The sequence below is a fragment of the Conger conger genome, chromosome 14, assembly GCF_963514075.1.
Source record: "Conger conger chromosome 14, fConCon1.1, whole genome shotgun sequence".
NCBI classification, from domain to species: domain Eukaryota; kingdom Metazoa; phylum Chordata; class Actinopteri; order Anguilliformes; family Congridae; genus Conger; species Conger conger.
The window spans coordinates 32356222-32381953 of NC_083773.1; the positions used below are offsets into that span (position 1 = coordinate 32356222).

Genomic DNA, 25732 nt, shown 5'->3' on the forward strand with positions numbered 1-25732 from the left:
GAAACAGCATGATTGTAACGTGTTTCCACACCATGAATACAACACCATTACCAGAAGACAGTGATTGTCAATACCCATCACAGCACCTGTCACCTAGCACCACAAATGAACTTGGTTAATTCTTATTTGAAACACCATGCATGCATATGCATGCTTGCATATGTGGAAGGTTAAGGGCGTACTACAAAAGTGATGACAGTGCAAATGATAATCGGATCATACCATCGCAGCCGCATCCATCTTTATTGAGGCGATATCCTGCCCTGCAGTAACACTCATACCCCCCTGGGTAGTTGGTACATTCCTGCACACAACAAGAATTTCCTGCTCCGCATTCATCCACATCTGCAAAAGCAAACATACACAGATATGAAAATGTATGCACATGAACAGGCACGTGCAGGGTGCATGGGGCATATTCACATCACGGCCATGTAGCTGGGCAGTGAGACACTGAACAGCCATACAGCAGGAGGTACTAACGGTAGTCTAATGCTCAAACTACTGTACTAACAGCTGGCTTCCAGTGACAAAAGAAACTACTGTGATTGATCGGCAAGAGTATATAAACAGGGTAGGCTTGCCCCATTCTCAGTTGGTCCACCCACAGTTGGGGTTGGGTTCCAGACCTACACCCAGCCCGCTACGCCCTGCTTACCCACGCATGTTCGGAAGTCGCCTCCCAGCTGGTAGCCACGGTTACAGCTGCAGACAGGCCCATTGGTGGAGTGCTGGCAGTGGTGAGAGCAGCCACCGTTCTCAGTCTCACAGCTGTTGACGATCTCCATCTCGATACCTGCCAGAGACACAGGCTGAGGCTGGAACACTGCTATACACACACACTATTACTGATGGACACACACACACAGACAATGTCTCGGTGTGTGTGTGTGTCTGTGTGAGTGAGTGTGCATGTGTGTGTGTGTGTGTGTGTACGTGTGTGAGTGTGTGCCTGTGTGAGTGAGTGTCTGTGTGTGTGCATGTGTATTTGTGTGTGTGTCTGTGTGTGTGTGCGTGTGTATTTGTGTGTGTGTCTGTGTGTGTGTGCATGTATTCGTGAATGTGTGTGTATTTGTGTATGTGTCTGTGTGTGTGTGCGTGTGTATTTATCTGTGTGTCTGTGTGTGTGTGTGCATGTATTCGTGAATGTGTGTGTGTGTGTGTGTGTGTGTGCATGGGAGAGGACTCACGGTAGCACTGTCGACCGTCTGCACCCAGCTCATGGGCGAGGTCACAGGTGCAGATGAAGGAGCCTGGAGTGTTTCGGCAGCCATGGGCACAGGATGCCTGTCTTGTGCGGCACTCATCAATATCTGTGACACGCACATACACAAACTCACTCATCAATATCTGTGACATGCACATACACAAACTCACTCATCAATATCTGTGGCACGCACATACACAAACTCACTCATCAATATCTGTGACATGCACATACACAAACTCACTCATCAATATCTGTGACACGCACATACACAAACTCACTCATCAATATCTGTGGCACGCACATACACAAACTCACTCATCAATATCTGTGACACGCACATACACAAACTCACTCATCAATATCTGTGACATGCACATACACAAACTCACTCATCAATATCTGTGACACGCACATACACAAACTCACTCATAAATATCTGTGACACGCACATACAAAAACACACTCAGCTTTGTATCTACACTACTCGAAGGCACTCTTACAAAGTTAAATAGTGCCTTAATTACTGCTAATTAAGTAACTTAAGTAAAAAACAGCATAATAATATAATGACATCTTGGCAGGCTATATCCAATTACAATATGATATAATACAGTGCATATTACAGTATAAATTCATATACTGTAATACTACAATAATAGTGTTCACAAGCTCATGAAGCGATAAATAGTGTTCCAAAATAAAAATGGCAGAACACATCAGTAGTGAAGAACCTTCCAGAAGGACAGGCCTGGTAACACTGAGCAGCTGTAGTTGCCTGTATGGAAGGCAGTGAGCTGAGATGGCTGCGTGCATGCCAGGCTGGAGCCCCACCTTGGCAGGCCTTGCCGTCCGCAGCCAGCCTGTATCCAGGGTGGCATTCACAGTGCACCCGGCCCCCCTCGTTCCGACAGCGCTGCATGCAGCCCCCATTCTTGTCTTCACACACTTTGCGCACTGCGACAGAACACAACACTCACTGTTACTGTAAATGCTGTTACTGTAGAGTACACAACACTAACTGTTACTGTACATGCTGTTACTGTATATTATACAACACTCACTGTTACTGTACATGCTGTTACTGTAGAGTACACAACACTCACTGTTACTGTACATGCTGTTACTGTAGAGTACACAATACTCACTGTTACTGTACATGCTGTTACTGTAGAGTACACAACACTCACTGTTACTGTACATGCTGTTACTGTATATTATACAACACTCACTGTTACTGTACATGCTGTTACTGTAGAGTACACAACACTCATTGTTACTGTACATGCTGTTACTGTATATTATACAACACTCACTGTTACTGTACATGCTGTTACTGTAGAGTACACAATACTCACTGTTACTGTACACACATGCTGTTACTGTACAGTACACCTGCCCTTACACACACACTCACACACACATAAACTCAAATGGCAATTGCAGATCCTTCCCCTTTGATTGGTGCCCCTGTATTCCTAGAACTGCCCCTGAATATAAATATAATGGCTAAATAACTTCTGTATCTAGTGCCCTATCCATATCTGTGGTTTGCACTCTTTCAAAAGGATGCTTTCAAAAGGATGGACTAAATATGAATATTAGGCTGACGTAGTATATTTGTCTTAGATCAGAGATGAGTTTCATGCTGGTGGAACGGTGGAACAACTTATTTGTCCTTTCCAGGTGATTAGCTGAATTTCTAGTCACCTTTAAAGTGTATTTATATTTGAATAATACACATTGATCCTGTGTATTATATAAGTCTGTCAGCGCTGCGTGTGTGTGGCAGTAAGTATAATGTATAATGGTGTGTGGAGCACACAGGAAGTGGGTGGAGTGTACTCACAGGTGCAGTGCTTGCCGTCCTGGGCCAACTCGTAGTTGTGTCTGCAGCGGCACTGGAACTTTGCAGGGCTCAGCTGAACACACACCTGCTCACAGCCCCCATTACTGACTGCACAGGAGTGCACCGCTGGACAGACAGACAGAACACGTGAATGAACAGGTAGCTAGACAATGGCAGAGATGGGAAAGGCACATACAGTAAATAGACAGACAGACACATAGATGCTAAGATTAGGGCGGCCTGTAGCGCAGCGGTCGAGGTACATGACTGGGACACGCAAGGTTGGTGGTTCGATCCCAGGTGTAGCCACAATAAGATCCGCACAGCCGTTGGGCCCTTGAGCAAGGCCCGTAACCCTGCATTGCTCCAGGGGAGGATTGTCTCCTGCTTAATCAACTGTATGTCGCTCTGGATAAGGGCATCTGCCAAATGCCATTAATATAATGTCATGTAAAATATGAAGACAGACAGTGATTATGCTGATAAAAACCAACAAACAGACAAAACAAGAAAAATGGACCACTGGAAAGCCAAGCCAGCAGGCTATGGCAGACAGACAGACAGAGCAGAGTATTTAAGCATGTTTATGCTCCGCCTTAAGCCCAGTGAAAGCAAGCAAACATACACAACTGAACATAAACGCAAACAATAAAATAAAACTGTCATGGGTAATGGGTTCCATGGGATTAAAATAAATAAAAAGCACATTTCTTATGCATTTTTATATAAAATGAATACATACTGAATTATGTACTTCATTTTCTCCGAGAGATTCTCTTTGCGCTTCAGACATGTGCCAGGACTAAAATTTGACACATTCCTGAATTATATGTCAATAAATGACCTGAACATATTCAGGACATGAGTGCATGTGACTCCTACCACTGTTGTTCCACTTGTTAGGCTGCGGTTTCTCTTCAAGATATTCTCTTCTTGAACTTGCAGAACACACACACTTTGTTCAGAGGCCATTTTGACAGGTCTCATTCTGGTCTGACTCCCAAAAACATGTTCACAGCTCTGCTGCCAGCAATGATTTACATGTCCACTGTGATCCATAATATATATGAATCATAAATATGTCAATACTAAATGTGACCCATGTGACAATTCACTCAATAGTCACATCTGTCTCCCTGCTCTCATACTAAACTTACTTTGGTTAATGCGAAGACCGCAATGGATTAATCAATGTACTACAGTACATATAAAGTAATGGCGTCAAATCACCAAATGGCCAAACTTTCACTTAGTTTCAAGCATACTCAAGGATATTTCCATCATTTTCATGGAATCACAAGCTGCGTTATGACTGCACCCACAGCAGGCTGTCAGACCCGTGGTGGAAGCAAGGGAGCTGAAGAGGGACCTGTTTTAAGGCCCAGTGAAGTTGACCTGAGCGACCTGGGCGTGTCTCACCGATGCAGGTGCGGGCGTCGACATGTAGCCGTGACCCTGGGTTGCACTCGCAGTGGTATGAGCCCCTGGTGTTCACACACGTGTGCTGGCAGCCTCCATTGTGGACTTGGCATTCGTCAACATCTGCAGTGGGGACAGGTGAGGAGAACTGCTGTTAACGTGGCTATTGACTCCTGAGTCATTGGAGCAGAGCAGAAACTTCACATTGTCAGACAGACAGGCATGCAGAGGACACCTGTGACTGTCTGTTAATGTGTGTGGTTACAATTTTCAATTAACTGAATCCATTTTTGCACAACAAACTGTTGAGACCCCCTTGGCTGACCTGGCCCTAATAATAACAAAAATAAAACAAATAAAGAAAATACCAGTTATTGAAGTTTCACATTAAAAGTGCCTTAAGGTAATGTAAGTAATGTTAACATTTCTTGTTTTGTGAACAAATTACATTTGCAGGACAGAGATGAACATCTAAATGGCCAGAGATCTTATAGCAACATAAATGTCTGTTACCTAGTAACCTGGCCTATTATTTTAAATATTCTATTGCATGCAATGAACATTTTATTAGAAATAAATAATAGCATTACTTAACAAGATCTGTGCAGTATTTTTACATACATTACAGGGAACAAAGATAATATATAATGAACATAACAGTTTACAGTACTTTGAACTGTCAGGTTGGACTTGACATTAAAGCCAACATTAATCTCCAAGCAATGCCATCTACAGCATGACGCCTTGAAGATAAAGTGCCTTTTCGAGTTTTCCTTAAATAAAGCTTGTGTGAGGGGCAGAACCTGGTGCAGTAACGACAGGGAGATACAGTATCCTGGCTGAACCCTGGACACCAGGGCCATCACACTCACACTCCTTCCCTCAGGCAGGAAGCCACAGATGAGTGACATCATCAGGAACACCACTCGGCCTTGATGAGGATCATAGTCAGGTCTCCTGTGATGCTGTGTGAAATTCTGCCTTTGTGTGTTTGTACATGCATGTTTGTGTGAGACAGAAGGATGGCTTTGTGTGTGCAGTCTCATAGGATTGGCCAAAACACGCCTTGTCACACCTGACTGTTCTGCTAAACACAGTCATTGAAGGGTCTCTGACAGTCTGACATGGGAAATGCAGGTAACCACAGGTCCTGTAAACTCAGCGCTCTGATCTGGGTCTGGCTGCAGATTAGACAGGCACAACTTGACCTGCCCCTACGATTCCCAGAGATGTACAAAATGGAGCCAAATGCATTTACTCAGTCACTGTTTCCTCATATCTGCACAGGGGTGATACTTGAAGTAGCACTCTGCCATATCAAATTGCATACAAATATCAAACAAAGAATAGGTAAATATCAATTCAACAAAATCATTTTATGATCCCATTCCAAGCATAAGATGCTTAAATTGCATGGAAATAAGCCAAAACTAACACAGATATTAAGGCAAATACAACTGGAATAATAGTCATTATCAGTAACATCACAAAGCCTATATCAGATCCTTCAAAAACACAATATCAATCTAGCATTGCAACGTTCGAATAGTAATTTTGGAGCTATTGCTCCTATTATAAGGAGCTATGCTCCTGTTCTTCCCATACATTCTATAACTTCCAGACTTATAAGTCAAAGACCATGAAAAGGTATGTCCAAAAACAAACTGTAATATTTTAACAGCTAAAAATACTTTCTTAATGGGAACCATGCTGACACAAACTCATAAAATCTTCACGTTAAATCCGTAAGTGCCTCACATACAGTCTGTAAATGTTAGGAACGGTCTGCACGTGGCTGTAAAGAGCAGCAGAATGGCTCCACTGCTGAAGCCTGGAAGCCGTCAGTGTCACACTTGCTGTTGAATGCGGAGTCAGGGCACCACATTTAAAACAGGAGCACTGCTTGGGCCTTTTGTGTACTTATAATCAGGACATAGTGTGAGTCAAGGGCAGTGAGTGTCATTGGAGACATGGGAATGCTGGGAAAGGAGAGCAGGGGCCATAAGGGGCTGTGGGAGAAATAATAGTAATTGGTAATGGGCCTCACCCTGACAGGTCCTCCCATCCTCCTTCAGCTGCTGGCCATTGGGACATTTGCAGTAGAAGCTGCCGATGGTGTTGCAGCACAGAGCCTCACAGCCGCCGTTGGTCTCCTCACACTCGTTCACATCTGAGAAGACAGAGGGGAGGAATGCGCCAGAGAAGAGCCAATATGAGTCAGCAACAGAAGCACTGAAACTGCATCTCAATCACATACCACTGACACTACGGAGCAATCACAGAAACAATGGCACTGGACCGCAGTGACACGCCACTGACACTATGGAACAGTCACAGAAGCACTTAAACTGGACCTCAATCACATGCCACTGAGACTATGAGTCAGCAACAGAAGCACTGAAAACCAGAGTCACAGACCTTCAGTCATTGTGCCTCAATCACAGAGCCACTGACACTGGATAAGTCATTGAGCAGCATGCTGACCTATCGCATACTTAAGGGAAACCAAACATGGTGGAATCCTCACTGTCATCTCAAACCCAGTAACTGAGAGAAAACAGAGCATGTGCATTCCCCTTACCAAAAAAGCCTAAAAGCTTTATGTTTAACTTAAATCAGACATACAGTCTATCATTCTCATTCTCTGTCCACTCATCCACCCATCTAAAACAGTCTGAACCCTGGGTCAGTGGCAGAGATCGTGTGCTATCTACATGCAGACAATATCTGAATTAACTGTGTTGCCCTGTACTGTAATTCACTGTGGATTATGGATGTCATAGTTATGGCTGCATGTTATTTTGGGTGGAACACTTTTTTCCGCTCTCTCTTTCTCCCCCTCCCTCTCTCTTTCTCTCTCCGTCAAGTACATCTGGATATATTTACCCCCCCAGACATTCCGCATATAAAACATCCAATTATTATAACAACAAATGCTCACCTCAGCCCCTACATAGAGCCCTCTGCTGCATGTGTGAAATTGGGGAGAAAGAAAGACATCACTAATCACCTGCGATGTAAAGAATTTTAAACAGTGGTGTTAGGCTACCAAGGAACGAGCAGGTAATTTTGGCCATAAGAGGCCTTCTCCTTCAGTCACACCTCATGAGCTTCAGAAGCAGCCATTAGCTTGAGTTCCATTAGTGATAACAAATCTTTGGAAATGTGTTTCGATATAGCATCCTTACCAAAGAAATCATTGTGAGTCAGTCAAGCACTTAAGATACACAAGTTATGATATTCACAGAAAGAAAGAATGCACAGATAGTTATAATTACCAGCTGGCTATTGACGTGAACAGTGTTTACTAGCTGGAAGAAGGTAATTACGGTAAATACCATATGACATGAACGCCCCATGAACTTTTGGTTATGGGTGGGAAACAAGGGGCCCATTGGGACCTGTGTCAGTTCGGGTGGGGTTTGTTTTCCATCAGCGGTGGGAGTTTGTACGAACTTGAAGCCGTTGCTGAGTTCTGTGCGCCAGATTGAGCACAGCAGGTGAGGGGTCAAAGGTCAGGGTGTACAGCCTGTGAGGTCACAAAGACCCTGTCCTTTCTGATTATTAGGCGAACGTCCGGCTGTGGAGACTGGAGTGTGAAAGGCAGAGGATGAGAGTGATGGCGAGAAGACGTGCCCCACCACACACAGTGTACTGAGGTCAGACCGCCTAGGACTCCCTCTCAAGGGCTGAAGGTAGCAGCCACCTCGCGTCACATCCAGGTCATTCGCGCAATTCAAACTCAAAGGTCAGACCCCCTCTTAAAGTCAGTATAATGTCTTCAAATATTGTTTGAAAATCTTTAATGTGTTTGATGTTTTCACATGTAAATGGTTTACCCACAGTTGACATTCTTCAATGAAATTAATTAACCCTCTCCACTTTGCCCCCCCTAGAGGGCAATTTACATTACATTACATTACATTATTGGCATTTGGCAGAAGCTCTCATCCAGAGTGAGGTACAGTTGATTAGACTAAGCAGGAGACAATCCTCCCCTGGTGCAATGCAGGGTTAAGGGCCTTGCTCAAGGGCCCAATGGCTGTGTGGATCTTATTGTGACTACACTGGGATTCGAACCACCAACCTTGCCTGTCCCAGTCATTTTAGCTTAATCACTACACCTACACCTGTAGTAGTCCTATAAAAGTGGCAATACCTATTTACTGCACACAGATGGTTGAAGACTTAAATTAAAGAAGATGCTTGTACCATTAAGACATTTGAGACAGATGTATGTATATCATGTGCATACAGTGTACACAAATGATACACTAAAATACAAAACAATTGCAAAAGGCCTTATGTTTTTGTATATGTGCAAAAACTTGATGTCAACTTATAAAGATATCGACAGGCATTCAATTTCCTCATGAGATTTTCCAAAACTGCAATCCAGGATTACTCACCCTAATGATTTCCAACAAATCTGCATCACATTTAAAATAGAACTTTATCTCCAAATTAGGTTAACCAGAGCCCTGTATACCAGTAAAATTACAGCTTTATCTCCAGCAAGTAACTACACATGACTTCTAATTACGCAAGTCTGTATAGCCATCCTGCTTTATGACCACAGCTCTGTGGCGAGGGTGGTAAACTGTGAGTGTAGCCAGGGGGAGGCTGGAGTATTATTGCTCTGCTTTGCAAATAAGAGGTTGATAAGCATCTAAACTGCTGTTCTCCTAGCAGAGAATCAACAATCTGGCCTCACAGTTTAGTGGTTTTATTACATCACAGTCTTTGTCTGATGTAAATATGAACGCAACAATAATTTCAGACGTCAATGACTCAACCACAATGGGATAGGATTAATTAAGCCTTTATAGTCATTACATAATTAAATGACAAGAGAAATAATGAAAACAATTTCAAATAATTGCAGTCCAGTGCATGGTGATGACCCCAGTGACCTCTGAAATCATGAGTGGGTCGCCTGACTGTTTGGATATAGGCTCCACCCACCCCTGATCCCAAGGGACAGTTCTGGGACATTTTTCTCTCTGCTCCATTTCCAGGTCAACTTTGATGCCCTACTTACCTGATCCTGGTAATCTCAAATTCAGAATCCTGTATACTTTGACCTAGGGGAAGCTGAAATCACCTTTATTTATTGGATTCACTATTTTATTTATTGGCCACATGCAAGAACCACACATACAAACAGATAAGTTCTTAAATCACTTAAATCTCTTGCAGGAAAATTCGTGATTTAAGAGTACTTTGCGTATTCACAAATGTTCTCTTAATTGGATTTTTTATTTTATTTAGGAACAACATTTACGAGTAAGTCATTTAGAAAGGAATCTCGCCGTGCAAATCAGCACAGTTCGCCTGACACATAGAACTTTGATCAAACTTTCAAACTAGGCATTGCCAATCAAATATGAATCAAGAATCAGCAACTGCATTGTTTATTTCTTGCCTCAGTTTATAGAAACGTGCAGACACAGGTCAGGAGTTATTCACATCAACCACCAGAATGGGGAAAAATGTGATCTCAGTGATTTTGACTGTGGCATGATTGTTGGTGCGAGACGGGCTGGTTTGAGTATTTCTGATGAGTACTTTTGAGTAATTGCTGATCTCCTGGGATTTTCATGCACAACAGCCTCTAGAGCAGTGTTTCTCAACTCCAGTCCTTGAGACCAACTTGCCAGAAGGTTTTTGTTGTAACCAGAAACTCATACACCTGATGAACAAAATAACACAGTGAGGCACATCGCAGGAACAAGACTTCTCATGTTAATTCCGCAGGCCCTCAGAGATCACCATTAACACTTCACTGCTGACTCACTCTGGGCTTAGAAAAACTCACACACGATCAGCAGATGCATTAACTCATCCCCTACAGAAAACTGTCATCAAACCACTGCCTTAACTGCCTGTGTGTCATCTATGGTTAACTAAGCTCACGGACACACCAGAGACAAAACTCTTTACTCTGTCACTCTTTAATTATCTCTGTTGTGGCTACTCTGTAATCCCTGCAGTAATAACAAATAATCATACTCACATTACAAATGATATGTTAAATGTATTATAATGCAAAGTGTATTGCAATAGTTCAGGTTAAACATTTTGCTCACTGATACAACAGCAAGGATTTTGCCCACTTTGTGCCACATCACTGTTTACTCTTGCCTTTGGACTGTGTGTTTTAGCATCTAACCAGTTAGCTTTAGCAGAGGCTGTACACTAGCCTGACACATACTGGCCTTAGCGCCAACATTTTAGACTGTAGCAGCTCAGATAAATAGATGCAGATTTGACATTTGATATTTGATAGATCCAGTTTGACATTAAAGACTTGTTTTCACCATTTTTATACTTGTCTACAGTCCAGATGTTTATACTGTAAACACCAGTACTGCCAGTTTTTTGGGCTATTATTCAGGAGTAAAAATTAGCCCTAAAAATTAGTGCCTACAGTGAACATATGCCATATAAGAAGTCTGATTAATGGATTGATTCCATGGCTTGGGCTCTGAAGACTGAAAGGTAGCAGAAGAACAAGCACATCCCCTTCCTCACAACTGAATACGCTATCTACCAATCTAAATCTGTAAGCGAACAGCCTGTCTGACTCAGAGACTTTTTCCACAGAACAGTCTCTGCTCCCCTGGAGGAAGGGGTCCATCTTTATTTTGACATGTGTAAGTAAAACCCTTGGCAGGAAATAGACCAGGTCACTTCTATCCTTTAAAATAACTTGAGCAAAGAAAAGTGCGTGAGCACCAGCAGGCTGTAAAACACACAGGTTACCACAACGTGTGAAAATTAATGATGCTAGCGATGAAAAAGTGAATAGAAGAGTTATTTCTAGACGTTTCAATTACTAATCCGTTTATTACCAAGGAACTGTAATTGATGTGTGTTTCTTTTGCAGCATTTAATTGTGGGCAGATTTTCACAGGCAGTGGTTCTTTTGGTTCCTCTGAAAATCAGATGTGCCAATTAAAGTATTTCCTCTAGCATTTAAATGACAAGAGTAGACCTAGAACTGACCCATAAACTGTGATAAAAAAAACCTTTGATAAAGTATTGCACTGCAAAGCAGCTCTTAAAATATACTGCAATCACAATTCAGCTGGCTTGGAAGCTTTTCAGAAATATACAGTATACATATCTGTTCTTCAGCCAAAACAAAAGCTATCTCCAAATATACAGATATTCTGAGAGTAGATGGGCTCTTGGTGAAGGCACAAGAGTCATGTTCTGCTACTGTGCTGGTACGATAGACTATTTTCAAACCTTTCCTTTGTATTTGTTATTTTGATTTACCAAAAATAGAAAGCAAGGTAAAACAAAATAAGTACTGGATAAGTAAGAAAAACATTAATGAAAGTTTTCAGGTCTACAATACAATAGGGACAGAGTGAAAATGTTCTCATGTGAAGAGCATACACAGACAGAATGTGCTCAAATTCCCCACATATTTGTCTTTCAGAACAGCTGTCCTCTGTTCTACTGTTTAGTTTCCCAGGGCATGTGTTGACAAGATGCATGCAGACAAATAACTGATCCCAAAAACCATCCCAGACCCATCAGCAAATCACTCAGATACTCATTCACTCAGTCATCACTTTTTGTGTGACACAACACCCCCCTCTTACTGCATCATTGTTTCTTAATACCGTTTCTCCTGTAGGCTATAGAAAATGAATCAACATCCTCTCAACCAATCAAATTGGATTATTTTACACGTTTAATCAGAATGACTGATATTCATAACATACATCAATGAAGAGAAATGTTATGACTCAATCTGAAAAGTATGGATACTACAGTCAGTTTAAGTGCCAATCCTTAATATTTTCATATTAAAAAATATCATTTTAGTGGCAATATGAATTCAATGTGTTTGCTTTCTGTGATTGCTCCCCTATATGTTATTTTCCAGTGGTGTGGACGTGAGGGTGGAGAGTCAGAAAGACTTAAATGGTTTTTGAAAGAAAACAATAGAATACCAATCAGTTTGAGTTTCATGGCTGTGACATTCCTACTGAAAATAATAAACACAACCTCTGACCGTTCTCCTGTGCTCTGTGTCGACAGACAGAGAAAATGTCTAATGTGTGTTAATTCCTATAGAAAGCTTTCTTTATTTTAGCTTTTCCCACCTTTTAGTTGAATGGTGTAAAAGATTATCATGAAATGATATGCGTGAACACATGTACTTTGGCCATTGGGTATTAATGGAAATATTAAATGCACTTTTGGTTGAGCGCTGGTTGGTTGGTTGGTTGGTTGAGAGCTGACTAGTTCATTCAACTTTTGCCATGGAATATAAATACACATTTTAATTTTACAATGGTCAAGGGACAAAAACGGACATTTTACTTGTACTTTTTCATATCATTAATGGATATAGATCTGAGTGGTTTCCATGGTCGATTCAATGACATGGAGATGGAGGCCTCTGCCCTCCTCATCCATGCTGAAGATACACAAATCTTTTTTGACCCCTGACCCTCTGCATGAGTTGTGCCCCTGTGATATACGTCAGGACCTGACTGTTTAACCTCTGACCTTGGGAGATGCCCAGCTAGGCTCTGCCTGTCCTGGGTGTGACAGAGAGGTCATGGTGAATTCCACAACTTCCCCCTCTCCTTTACTGGACACTCAGTGATTTTGGAAGGAATGTTCCAAAATCAATGCTCTCTGAAGATTGTATGAGCCATCCAGTTCCAGGTCCTAGAATTACCCTGTAGCTACTTAAAGAGCGATGGAGTGAGAATTTCCAATTGTTTTTTTCTTTATTCATATTTATATTTTGTGCATGAGCCCAAACGTTAAAAAATCTGAATCAGAAGGCTCATAACTCCCAGACAGACTAGCTAGAGGGCTGGAGTGATGGGGGTGGGATCATAATTTTTTTCCATGACCATGGTTTTAATGCTATATTAGAACATTTGTCCTTGTATTCTGCACCTGGGGTCTGTGAGACTGTAATACAAGCTATTGAATACAAGCTATTTTTTCATTAAATAGCATAGAGAAAAATCCTACAGCTGGGAAACATCTCCCACATGATGAATGGTACTCTTCATCATAGGACAGTCTAGATAAACAGGAGTGTGTGGAAAATCCGAGGAACACTTATCATATCATGGCTCATATATCATGATATCCCAGAAATCTCCACTCCATCTCTCTGCATGGGAATCTCAAAGCCCAAAGCTCAAACATGAAAAACCAAAAATAGATACTTTTTTTTTTCATACCTGCCACAGCCACAACCAGCTTCATCTGATCTCCTGATGTCAACTATAATCAGCTTAATCCAATTTCCTATTCTGCTCAGGCGTAACCAGCTTCATCTAATCTATTGCCCATAGCTATAGTGATCTCATAGACTGTATAAAAAAATCCATCTTCATCCGATATCTCCCAATGACAGCTATGCTCAACCTAATCTGATCTCCTAATCTCCAGATATAACCAGCATCATCAATGCTCCTGCTATCCACAAACAGACTCCATTTGACTCCAACACATCCAAAAATGATGTGGGTCTGATAAAACGGTAAAAAGTGTTAGTGATGCCCTTTGAAGTCCTTTGGCAGGCTCACGCCCCAGTGGTCTCAGATGACAACTGCCGTAAGGATGGGCGGCTTGCTGGGGGCCTGGTTGAAGTGGATGGGTCAACCCGCTGCGATCGGGTTTGAGTAAGGCCGTACTCTCGGCGGGTGGATGCTAGGAAGGGTCAAAGGAGCTGTTGGTTTAACAGCAAGGCAGCGGGGTGGAAAAGAGCCCTAATTCCTCACTCCGGGGTTCATCTCCTGGGGGCTTTGATCTCATAAAGGAGGGTGTCAGATTCTGCTTGCGTCACCTTCACTGTCAAAAAAGGAGCCGTCACTTTGTCTCTGGCTGGCACCACGGCAATCTGACAAGATCCGAAACCCAGATAGTATGAGCGCCCTGACCTCTGACCCATGACCTCTGATTCACTGTTGCACTACCCCTGAAGGAACAGGAAGCAAAGAATTCTAAAAAATTGTTACGCTAAACAGTTTTTCTTGCAGTTGAAATGTATCACAAATGTTAACTGAGATCTAATTGGTTAATATCTGAAAAAACATACTGTGAATACCAGAGCATTAAATTCAGGGAACTGAAATGCTGAAATTCAGACCAGGAATCAAACTTTTATTGATTCCACATTTCATAATTTGAATGTTAGAATCTCTCTTTGTTCTCTCATTCTTAAGTTTGAAGGACAAAGGAGAATTTGGATGATACAATACATTTACATTTACACTTGAGTCCAATGGTTGAATGACAAACAAATATACATAATTCAGTTTTGTCGAAAAGTATGTCTGCTGGAGTCAGTTGGTTCTTATGCCTGAGGGATTCATTGACATGATTTTCCCTATAGATAAAATTCCTGTGATTGATTAGTGCAATTATAGCCATAAATTATATTATAACACATCAATAGGTCACATTAAATTGACTCAGGAGGCCCCTGCTGATTTAATTATGTATTCTGGGTTAGACAATAAATGAAGCAGAAGTAACAGTTGTCAGCATTATGTGGATGGCCAGGTGAGATGAGAAAAGAAAGCAAATTAGTTCATTAAACCAAGAGATAAATGTAGAGAGAAATAGGGAGAAGAGGAGATGAACAGACAAAAATAATGAATAAAAAGAATATCTGAGACAGATACAGACATAGAAGAGGAGATCTGAACCAGAGACTGTTTGTTAATTATGTTTTGCAAACGTCTGTCAGATTAAACTCAAATGCACTTGATACTTCTGACCCCCGGAGCGCAATCAGTGGCAACCTTTCATCATTGCAGATGTAAGACGTCTAATGAGGTGAGTCTGAGCGATACACAGCAGGTAATTTCACAATTAGGAGAGATTACAGTAGGGAAAGGCCAACCAAGAGATGCACACGGCGCTGTCATTGGAACAAACACTGGAGCCCCAGCTCCCAATCCCAATGCAAAAATAAAAAAGGACAAATGGCATACACTGGATACATCTGTAACTCAGATGTTGCAGGTTCAATTTCCATTACGGGCCAGTGTACCCTTGAACAAGGTGTTTAACCTGAATTGTCCCATAAATATCCACTGCGTGTGTGTTCGAAAGTTGGAACACTGGGGTTAACAACTAACAACTAAAAGTCTCATGGAATTGTTCATGACCACAATACTTCAGTACCACAAATAATGGAAATTTCTTATTAGAATGAGGCCATCTGACAAACAAAACATTCCCAGATAAGGAAGAAGAGAAAGAAGACCTAGAAGAAAGCCACCTTTGTCCAGGCAAGAATCCTGGCCAAATCTCAGCAGGGTTTACAGTGGAAGTGGTAGTGGAAGAGACCTTGGTACACTGTCAGTTGTGTTATGACCAACAATTACTGATCTGTTAGCAACCAGTTATGGCCCAGTAATGCCATGCTATATTATCCTCACGGTGTATGTAATTTAGCAGCCAGTCTGGAACAGCCCTGTTATCTGGCAACAATATGCCACGAGTACTCTCAGCAGGTGCAACAGACCCCTGACTGTTTATTGTGTTGCAAATTCCACTCTGAAGCAGGGCAGCTCAGAGATAAAGAGCTTGCTGAAAGATGTTTGAAACATTCAACACTAAGAGCTTTTTCAGTCCATCTTCAGCTGACAGATGCACTTTAGAAAGATAGCTGACAAAAAGACTGAAATGTCAGTCCGTATCACTTATTGTGTCTTGGAGCAGGAATTCCTTTTCATCCAGATGAGAAAACACACAAGACCCCTCTTTTGAATATGAATCCCTTAATGATGGAGAATTACTACCATCATGGTGAGGGCCTTCCAGATTTTATTTGCAGTGAGGACAGGGGTGCAATGAATATACATGTATATATACAGTAATTTTACAACTCCTAATAGTTTCATCTTCACCCCCTCATTCTCTTGAATGGTTGACTCAATACTATCATGGCTCAGTCTCACAACCACAGCTCCCACAATGGATAACTCTGATCCTCCAGAATTCCTAATTGTGAATTGTGAGAACTACCTTACACTAAACTCCATGGATACTTTGACACAAAGGAAAATGGACCGATGTTTACGGAGAAGGGGGAGGGATAAATAATGTTGCGTTTTGAAGGTGCAATTCCACTCTTGGCCATTAGAAGTCTGAAATGACCTACTTAACTTAAAAAAAAGTTATAATTCTTATTTGTACAATTTGGAACAACACTAGAACACTAGATAACGCTACAACACTCTGTGCCATCACGGATGACATGCGGCTGACATATATTCATTATCACTCAGTGAGGATGCTATCACCAAGGCTTTCATCAGCTCACACTGCTTTAACTGTCATGAAGGAAGCTATACACACCTGTGATCCAGGCTGCACATGTAATCATCAAAGAGAATGTGCACCTACAGGACACGTGGGATGTATAGGTAGGGCCTATATGACTGAAAGAGGTGAGCTGTCACACTCACTCACACAGAAAGGTTAGATTTAGGTTGCTGCTGTTTTATGATCTGATTGCTGGTGTGCTTTATAGCTCCTTCTATTGAGTCCAGAGCACATGATTGTGTATTAGACAGAGGAAGTCTCCCATTGAAGTAGCCATTGCACACCAAACATGGAAACATGTATACAAACATCACCCAGCCCAGTCCTGCTGCTCAGCTGCCCTAGAGCTGGGTTCAACTCTGGAGGTCTTCAGTGTTTAAAAGTACACACTCAACAAAATGTCCTGTTGTGTAGCTATCATGAAAAACAACAACATCCTCCCCATTTATAACACATTGTTCCACCGGCTGAACTTCTGCAGTGCCGACAGATAACATTCCTGGGTTCCCACTTTGCCTGACAGGCAAAAGGGCCGAAGGTAGGTGTGGGAAAACAACCATTTTATTGGGGAAGGAAGATGGCTCTTTTTAACATAATTTAAGTAAGTAAGAAAAACTGGCCTGGAATTACCCATGCCAAGAGCTAAAATAAAGAAAATGTTTGAGAATGAATGAATGAAAAGGCAAACACACCTCAGGCACATTACACAGATACTTAACTTAGGACCCATAAATCATTTGAACTAAAAAGACAGAAGGATTATATGGAACAATAAAGCAACCATAAAACTATAGTCAAACTAAGGAGGGCTTAAGAAGGGGAGGAGGTGCAGTATGGCACATCAGACTTGAGAATTGGACAACAGTGTTCTTCACCAAAACCATCAATTCACCGTAAAACCCCAGAGACTGATTCACTGAAAAGCTGCCATTACCACTACTCACTGATGTGGGTGACTGGCTGGATAAACAGGGAGGTATGGCCTGGCCAATTTGGCACCGGGATTGAATCGGCAACTCTCAGTCTGTAATGTTGGTAATGTTGCGTGCCAAGAACACTACAGACATAAAGAGGAATGTGGACACAGTGAGGTGTGGACTCGATAGGCACCAGTGCACTACTCACCGTACTGGCAGCTGGGTCCACTGAAGCCAGCGGGGCAGTCACAGAGCTGGGAGGAGCTTTGTCCACATTGTCCTCCATTGAAACACACACCATAGCTGCAGACCGCTGAGAGAGAGAGATGTGGGCTATCAGCAGAAGGAAAATTCCCTCTTTAAATACAAATACATGATTTGAAGGTGAAGACATTAAACAATTTACTTGATTAAAGAGCCACATAACAAACCTTATCAGGGAAAAAGGGACTGATTTATAATGATAAAACAGTACAGGACAGAAACTCTTAGTAGTTTCCAAGAACAATTATCACAGTTTTTGTTTGCTGTGCTTCTTTGTGCCACTGATGTGCAACTGTTGTATGAGAAAGAGACAGAGATGTTAGGGGCCAATGTGTACATTGTCAATCCGATGGCATCACTGTTCAACTCAAATACCAAAAGTTGTGTGGAATTCCCAAAAGGCAAGGATCACTCTAAATAAGCAAACACCATCTACAGTGGGAAAGTAGCGAAGAGCTACAGAGAGGCATTTTCACCACACTCCCCACACCACATCATTCACATTCTCCCACCACACCACCAGGCATACATCTGCTACAGCGTCCCCACAAACCACAACACTACAGCACATATGCTCCTGTGTGCTTACTGTCCATGGGGATAATATGCACTTGCATTCCCTTCCTAGCAGGTTTGCAACCATTCAATATGTTTTACATCTTTTTATTATTGCTAAGCGGTATGTTTAACTGTTTTAATGTATTTTTTGTGCCCATTACCCGACTTGTGATGGTCAATTTCCTGTGTCTTATGAATTGATAATTCTGGAGCCCACTGTATATTGTGCACTCTCCATAGTCATTCAAACCTGCCAAATTGCACACTGCACAAGTTTAATTTATCCAAGTGTTGACACTCTGTCCAGACATCCAGAGTGTTGACCCTTAGAATGCCTGGCTGACCCATCTCTCCAATCAAACATCACAAGTTGTTCCTACAGCAGCCATGGATGTTTGCTTCCAGGTTAGCATAAAAAGATTCGTTTTTTGAGACTTCTCAGGCAGATTTCACTGTGGGCGTTGATGGCCTCTGCCTTAAACTGAACACCCTGGATCAGGAAGAGTGCTCGAGGTTAGCACTGAGGAATTTGAAAGCTGATCGAGGACCAGGTGTTGGGGTCATGCTATTAGAGCGATGTCCCACATTTGTCCCACATTTTTCCATTATCAGCATTAACTAAACTGATTCAGCTGAGCCATTAGATCATTAGTTGGAAAAGTCTACATTTTCCGGAATTAAATTAAGCACTGAAAACACCCAGGGTGAAATCTCATTCATATATTCACTCCACTGTCATAAGAGGAGGTTTCTTCATTGACCCCGCAGCAGGTGGTGAGTCATTCATCCTATTCAGGGGACGCGATCAGCGGCTCACTGATTGCATCCAGCCCCAAAATTCCCAGCTTCCGGATTTGCAGACATTTTTCCAGCATTTTTCATCCTACGAAATGACATCACCTGCAGCTGCAGTTGATCCTCTGACCTGACTCTAGGTCACATGACCCGTCTCTGCACTCAAATATCACAACTCATCCTATTGAGCCATTGATCATCGCCAAATGTCCCAGGAGACTTTAAACTGAAGAAATACATTTTGGGGTCTTGGATGTCTGGCTTCTGACCATGTTCACAGCTGGCTGAATTGCCCCCACCTACCCTACTCCACAAAAGAGCCCTTGACACATTTGACAGTCTCCCATGATATATTTGTCAGACACACCGTGTCCTGTAGTGATTGGACACAAATGTACTCCCATCTTTATCCCATTAGGCTGTCCTGCTCAGACACAAACACAACTCATCTGGATTAGCAGAAGCGGAAATGTGCATGTGAGCATGCATGGTCATGTGCCACCACCTCTGTGTATCTGGAGTCTTTGGTATCAAAACTGTTTAAAAAGAAGGTTAGAGGGCCCAGGCCAAACCTTGTCTTCAGACACAATGTATGATATGGGCAGAGTGCAGATAAGCTATGTAGGTCTATATATGTGTTTGTAGTATGTAGAGCAGGGATGGGCAAGGCAGCCGGTTTCTGTTTCTAAATTTGTCCTTTATGGCCACATTCTGTGATATGAACAGCAGCTGATGAATGTTCATGTCTTGTAGAATATTATTGTGGTCTAATGTACAAGTGAATCGGTCATGGTGCAAGTGGCTAATTTGCTGATAGAGCCAAGGTAACTGGTGGCAGCAAAATCCTCCATACACACTGGCACTGATGTCATTCTAGTGTAATATACAGTACTCTCACATTATCCAAGATAAAAAGACTGCTTACATTTTCTATTCATGTACTGTATACAGATGTGTAGATACACACATGTTTGCAACATTTGATTACACAGTGGCACCCACTCAAAAACGTCAAAAACAATTTCCACACAACAAAGTGAACGGCTATTCTTGGACAGCTCACATCCTATCACATTTACCAGGTCCAGAATTTGAACTTGAAGTTTCCTGAATCAAAGTTGCCTTCCACAGTTCCATCTGCGTTGGATGCTCACATGCGACACAGCTGTTGCAGTCTGAGAAACCCCTGTTCCGTTCGAGTGCAGATGTAAACACTCTCGAGGAAATGGAGATTAGAGGCCACTGTTTGGCTTGGCAGGGACAGAGCGCAGACATAGAGGGTGTAATTACGGTGATTCACCGCCTCCCAGGTCCAGTCTCCTGGGCTCGGTAACAACTCTGACTCAGCAGATCAGGTTTCATTTTATAGAGGAATGTGTTAGAATAAAGGGCTCTCCCAAAACTAATTAGAAGGCTCATCCTAAAAGGCACTTTTAAATACCACAGGGAAAGGGTTTCAGGGTGCTAATAAGTACAAACATAGAAGCTGTCAAAAAAATAAAATCTTCTGTTTCTGTTTCAGCATCTGTATCAAAAAGTCAATTGATTTTGAGAAATGATTCAACTGTCCTATAAGCCCTTTAATGGCTTCCTTGACTGTCATTGGCACAATCATTGTTAACAAACACCAATAACAGACCCCCAAGGCAATCAAAAGCCTAGAATCAAGACTAAATACTAAAAGCTTTCTTATACCTCTTAGGAAGTGATTGAATACACCTGGCTTTTCAGAAGCAGCTGAGAAGCCAACCGTCCAATTACTTTTGATCCCCTAAAATTTAAAATATGTATAAAAAGGGTTGTGAATCATACATGCATCACCTGATACGGATGTAAATACCCTCAGATTAAAGTGGACAGTCTGCATTTTAACCACATTCATTGTCTCACTTCAAATCCAATGTGCAGGGCCACAGAGCCACAAGGACAGAAATTGTCCAAATACATACAAACTCCACTATAGCAGCTCAGACTGCCTGTGGGCTGACACCAGCACCCAACGCCCTTCACTCATCACTAGGTACAAACAGGGCCACCCCCATGTCCAACACTGTCCCAGTTCCCATGCACTGGTAAATTACATTACATTACATTAAATTAAGGTACCAGCCTGGTGTACGGTTTTTTCACAGCAGTTAAGAGTCAACTGCTGCCCCTAGATCTATACTGGCAAACTCAGGGGCTCCTGGATTGACCACAGAGACAATTTTTCTGAATACAAGCATTCAAAGAGCCACACAGATGCATATCAAACCAAACAGGCACTTTAACACACTTTCATAGTAGCCAAAACACTTCCTAACATTTTCAAACCAAACAGAGCACTCTACCACATTTCTGTAGTTTCTGTATCAAACCCACTGAAACATTTGAATGCACTGTCAGAGATACAAAACCCAACAAAGCATATTAACACCCTTCCACAATGACACTAGAGGTAGCAAACCCAGTGTTTCTTTTACAATATGCTGTCTTAAAGTTAAAGAGAGTTAACTCAATTTTCATTAAAAACTAATCTCGGTTTCATATTGCATTACATTTTATCACTTATCAGATTCTTTAAAGTGCTTTGCTCAGTGTGTTTCAGTAGATTAGAAGGGAAGAAACAGAGGAGAGAGAGAGAGACTTAGAGGCAGTGATTGTGTGCACACTGCCTTTGACGTTGTGGACTTCATCTAGCAGCCTGTCGCCGATCTTGTGTTTGAGGCAGAAAACGTGGCATCTTCAGCACTAACATAATGTGGTTTCATTGAAAAGTAAAAGAGAGAGCCCTTCTCTTTCTGCAGAGGAACTGTTCCAGTGGAGGAATGAAGAGTGATCGAAGCACGTGAAGAGCCCACAGTGAGAGACAAAGCAAAGCTGCTGAATGGAATAAGATTCAATGGGAAGAAAGAAGAAAGAAGACACTTACGGTACAGGCAGCCAGCCTCTCCATTAAGCTGAGACCAGCCAGGGCAACACTTATACACAGCCTGGTAGTCCTGTCTGTACACCTGTCTGTAAGCTGTGTAATAGGCAGTCCTGCAAAGAGATTAGAATCATTCATTCATTTATTATCTTCAACTATCCATGCTGCACTCTCCATTCTATGAATACATTTTACATTTTACATGGTGAGAATCACGTTTTTTTCGAGAACAAGCACTTCCTTCTTTGAAGATGGTTGCCTTGGCACAAACACCCAACATTCCCCCTCACCACCCCCAAAGTCTTCTGAATTAGGCGGTTCTGTTTTGTCAGGGGCTGCGTATTTTGTTTTGAGTGACTGTTTCAGTGCATAAATTAAACACGCCAGGAGAACAGGGCATACTTCCAGCACTCTTTGATGGCTTGTTGTCAGAGTGAAGGAGCATGTTTACAGGCCATGAATTTCAGCACTAAGTGTGGAGTGTCTGATCCTGTAGTTGTACGCCTCTAATGCGGCCTTGCTAGTTATTACCCAGCGCAGACAGCACAAACGTTAAGGCCTCTAATTCAGACCCTGCCTAACATCAAAGCAAGCTCCAGTTCTGTACCGAGGGAGACACCACAGAGAATATGCACTTCTTACCCCTTTCTGTTTTGTTGTTGTTTTTTTTTCTAAAATTATGATTTTATGCCATCACATTGCTGCAACCTCTATCAATTCAGGAACATGCAAATTAGCCTCTCCTGAAATGTAACTGAACGAGCAAGATGATACAGAGTGAGTGAGTGATTTGTGAGTGAGTGAGTGAGTGAGTTAGTGATTAGCGATTTGTGAGTGAGTGAGTGAGTGAGCGAGTGAGATAGTGATTAGTGATTTGTGAGTCAGTGAGTGAGTGAGTGAGTTAGTGATTTGTGAGTGAGTGAGTGAGAGTAAGGAAGTCAGGGGCACATTGAAGAACTCACCTCCTTTCATACCCCAGACAGCTGCTTTGTCCAGCACAGCCCTGTTTCCACACCTTCACCATTCGTGTGAAGGCTTGGATACACGGCTGCCTCTGAGCCACCAGCATTACCTCACGCTCCACACACACATTCGGCCTGTGGGGGGAGACAGAGAGTCAAATGTAACACACCTCACAGGTCCCAAGCAGGAGATTACATTGCCAGTGTATTCATGTTCTCATACTGTTTCAGACACACGTATATATTGCGTGTTCAGAAATAATTACATTTTTTCCCTCCGATAGTCAGTATGCATTCAAACAGAACATAAAAACAGATTTGTAGTCATACAAATTGTACAACATGAGCATGACACTTTCAGTGGGGAAAACTATAATCCTTTCTTCCAGATATACCCTTAAGACTGCCTTATGGCTACACCAGAAATAAAAAACATTGGTAAAATTACGACTGACAGGCTACTACATGCCTAAACACAGCTAGAGAAATAGCACATAGGCCTATGTAAGTGACCTTTTAGAAAGTGCATCATAGAGAAGTATGGATAATGGGCCAGCTGGTTTGTCCTGCATAGGAAAAAGTTCCTATACTGTAATTACCATGCCAAAGCCTGCTGTGAGATGGCATTTCACTTGAAGTTTAGCTGTGAATTTGTTGGCCTTTTTTCTTTTTCTTTTTCTTTTTTTTACCAATGAGAACTTCTCTCTTGCCAAAATATTTGTTTTCCAAATGTAGGAAAAACATAATGTATCAGTTTTGCCAACACACTTGCCTGGAATCATCGGGCAAACAATGTAAAATTGTCCGTGTGATATTAACATTGCTTGGATAATTCTTGTTGTTTTTTCCAATATACATATATGAAATACAAAATGAACATGAATTTATCTCATATATAGCTTTGAGGTCACTATTGATTGTGCATTTCCCCATATGCCTTTTTTTGTGAGATATGAAAAGAGAAAGTTGCTGTACATAAACACCTGTTTGTGAACATATATAGCAATTAGTATGCCTCACAATGTGCTGAATTAAATAAGGTGAATGAAATACTAAAAAACATACTAAAGAAATAGTTGGTAATAGTTATAGTAACTTATAGTAATGTTTTTTTATACAAAATAACTTATTAAGGGAGATAACTGGATAAGATTCGGTTTCGTACCAACTATGCACTCACCTTGTTTCCGTTTTTAAATTTTTATTGACTGCTTTTTATGTGAACAAAAAGATCGCATATTCTTGTCTGGGATACTTTCAACAGCTAAACAGTGTAATCTTCGGCATATGGAAAATTATGGCTATTGTATGGTTATTTTTTTCTTTACTTTTTGGTGCGTAACAAGTGGGAAACAGTGCTGGATTACTTAAGTTTCATGGAAAATATGCTTTCAGGTAGCCTACACTTTCTGCACTTTCTGCACCTCCACCGACGCAGGCGAAGCAACACATCCCTATTTGTCCATCCAGTGTCAGTGAGGAAATCCCCGTTTGATTGACGATACTCATTTTGTCACAACAAGTGTGCACCAGAAGTAAAATTTATATTTATTCAATAACGGGCGACTAGCTACTACTTGGCTATTTGAGTCCCAATAATGTAGCCTATTAGCCTACATATGGCTGTGTTTAATCGCTCATGATTACTTGATTTGGCCAGTTTAATAGAGTAGCCATAAAACGTTTGGTTTAAAAAAGTCTCTTTTCATCCCAGTACAATATACAATATAGACTAATTTGGGATTGGCTAGTTGATGCGAAAAGATATAAATAAACACCCCGACAGTAGCCTAGCTTCAACCTGTTCTGCGTTTCGATACAAGTGGTCTCAATGAATGAATTAATGACAAATAAATCACTTACATATGTGGCTGTAGATTCCTTCCCTGGTGAGATAATGCCAACATTCCGTTAATTATAATAAATAGTAGTGTAGAGACGTTCAGATGCATTATTTTTCAGTGCGAGATGCAGTCAGAGAAACATGCAGAATAATAATTGTTTCAATTATGTAAAAATCCCTTCATAACATTTTCTTCTTTTTAACGTGTTCGCCTTCTGGGAAATAATCCAAATTCAGATAGCTAAGAGAGAAAAAAAATCTGTTACATCTTCAGAGGAAAAGGCTATCTAACTGTCTTTGCCATGCTTTCGGTGTTCGCAAAGGCGTGTCTGCACTGCAGTTGTCAGTAACGAGTGTTAAAAGCCTGTCTTTGGCGTAATTAACCCCTGGGGTTTTAGAGGGAATGCAGTGTTTTGTCATGGCAAAGATAGCGCAGTCTCCTTTGATCGGGGTCGGGGGGTAGCTTTAGGGAGGAGACGTTAGGCAGGTAGAACACACACGTCTGAAGTCATAAGCATCTTCGAAAACATAATTGCGGGTCACTCATTTATAGACCGATGTATAGACCGGATGCAAACAGCCGTTTATTTAGCTGAAAAGGTGCGATAAAAAGAATTAGACGAATAGTCAAAACCGACTGTCAAATGGAAGAGCGCAATTTTAATTCCACACACACAAGTAAA

General features: G+C 41.7%; 1 protein-coding gene across 1 annotated transcript in view; it reads right to left on the reverse strand.

Moving 5' to 3' along the window:
- The window catches only part of megf6b (multiple EGF-like-domains 6b), a 38631-nt gene extending 13447 nt beyond the window's left edge, over nucleotides 1–25184 (reverse strand). Inside the window, exons 1-11 of the mRNA XM_061220060.1 lie at nucleotides 25070–25184; nucleotides 23207–23341; nucleotides 22248–22357; nucleotides 17928–18032; nucleotides 6523–6645; nucleotides 4476–4598; nucleotides 3057–3182; nucleotides 2042–2164; nucleotides 1191–1313; nucleotides 659–796; nucleotides 223–345 (exon numbers count right to left, since the gene is read on the reverse strand). Coding sequence (XP_061076044.1) covers nucleotides 223–345; nucleotides 659–796; nucleotides 1191–1313; nucleotides 2042–2164; nucleotides 3057–3182; nucleotides 4476–4598; nucleotides 6523–6645; nucleotides 17928–18032; nucleotides 22248–22357; nucleotides 23207–23341; nucleotides 25070–25158 — 1318 coding nt within the window. The 5' untranslated portion in view covers nucleotides 25159–25184. The remainder of the gene's footprint in view (nucleotides 1–222; nucleotides 346–658; nucleotides 797–1190; nucleotides 1314–2041; nucleotides 2165–3056; nucleotides 3183–4475; nucleotides 4599–6522; nucleotides 6646–17927; nucleotides 18033–22247; nucleotides 22358–23206; nucleotides 23342–25069) is intronic.
- Between the last annotated feature and the right edge of the window lie 548 nt (nucleotides 25185–25732).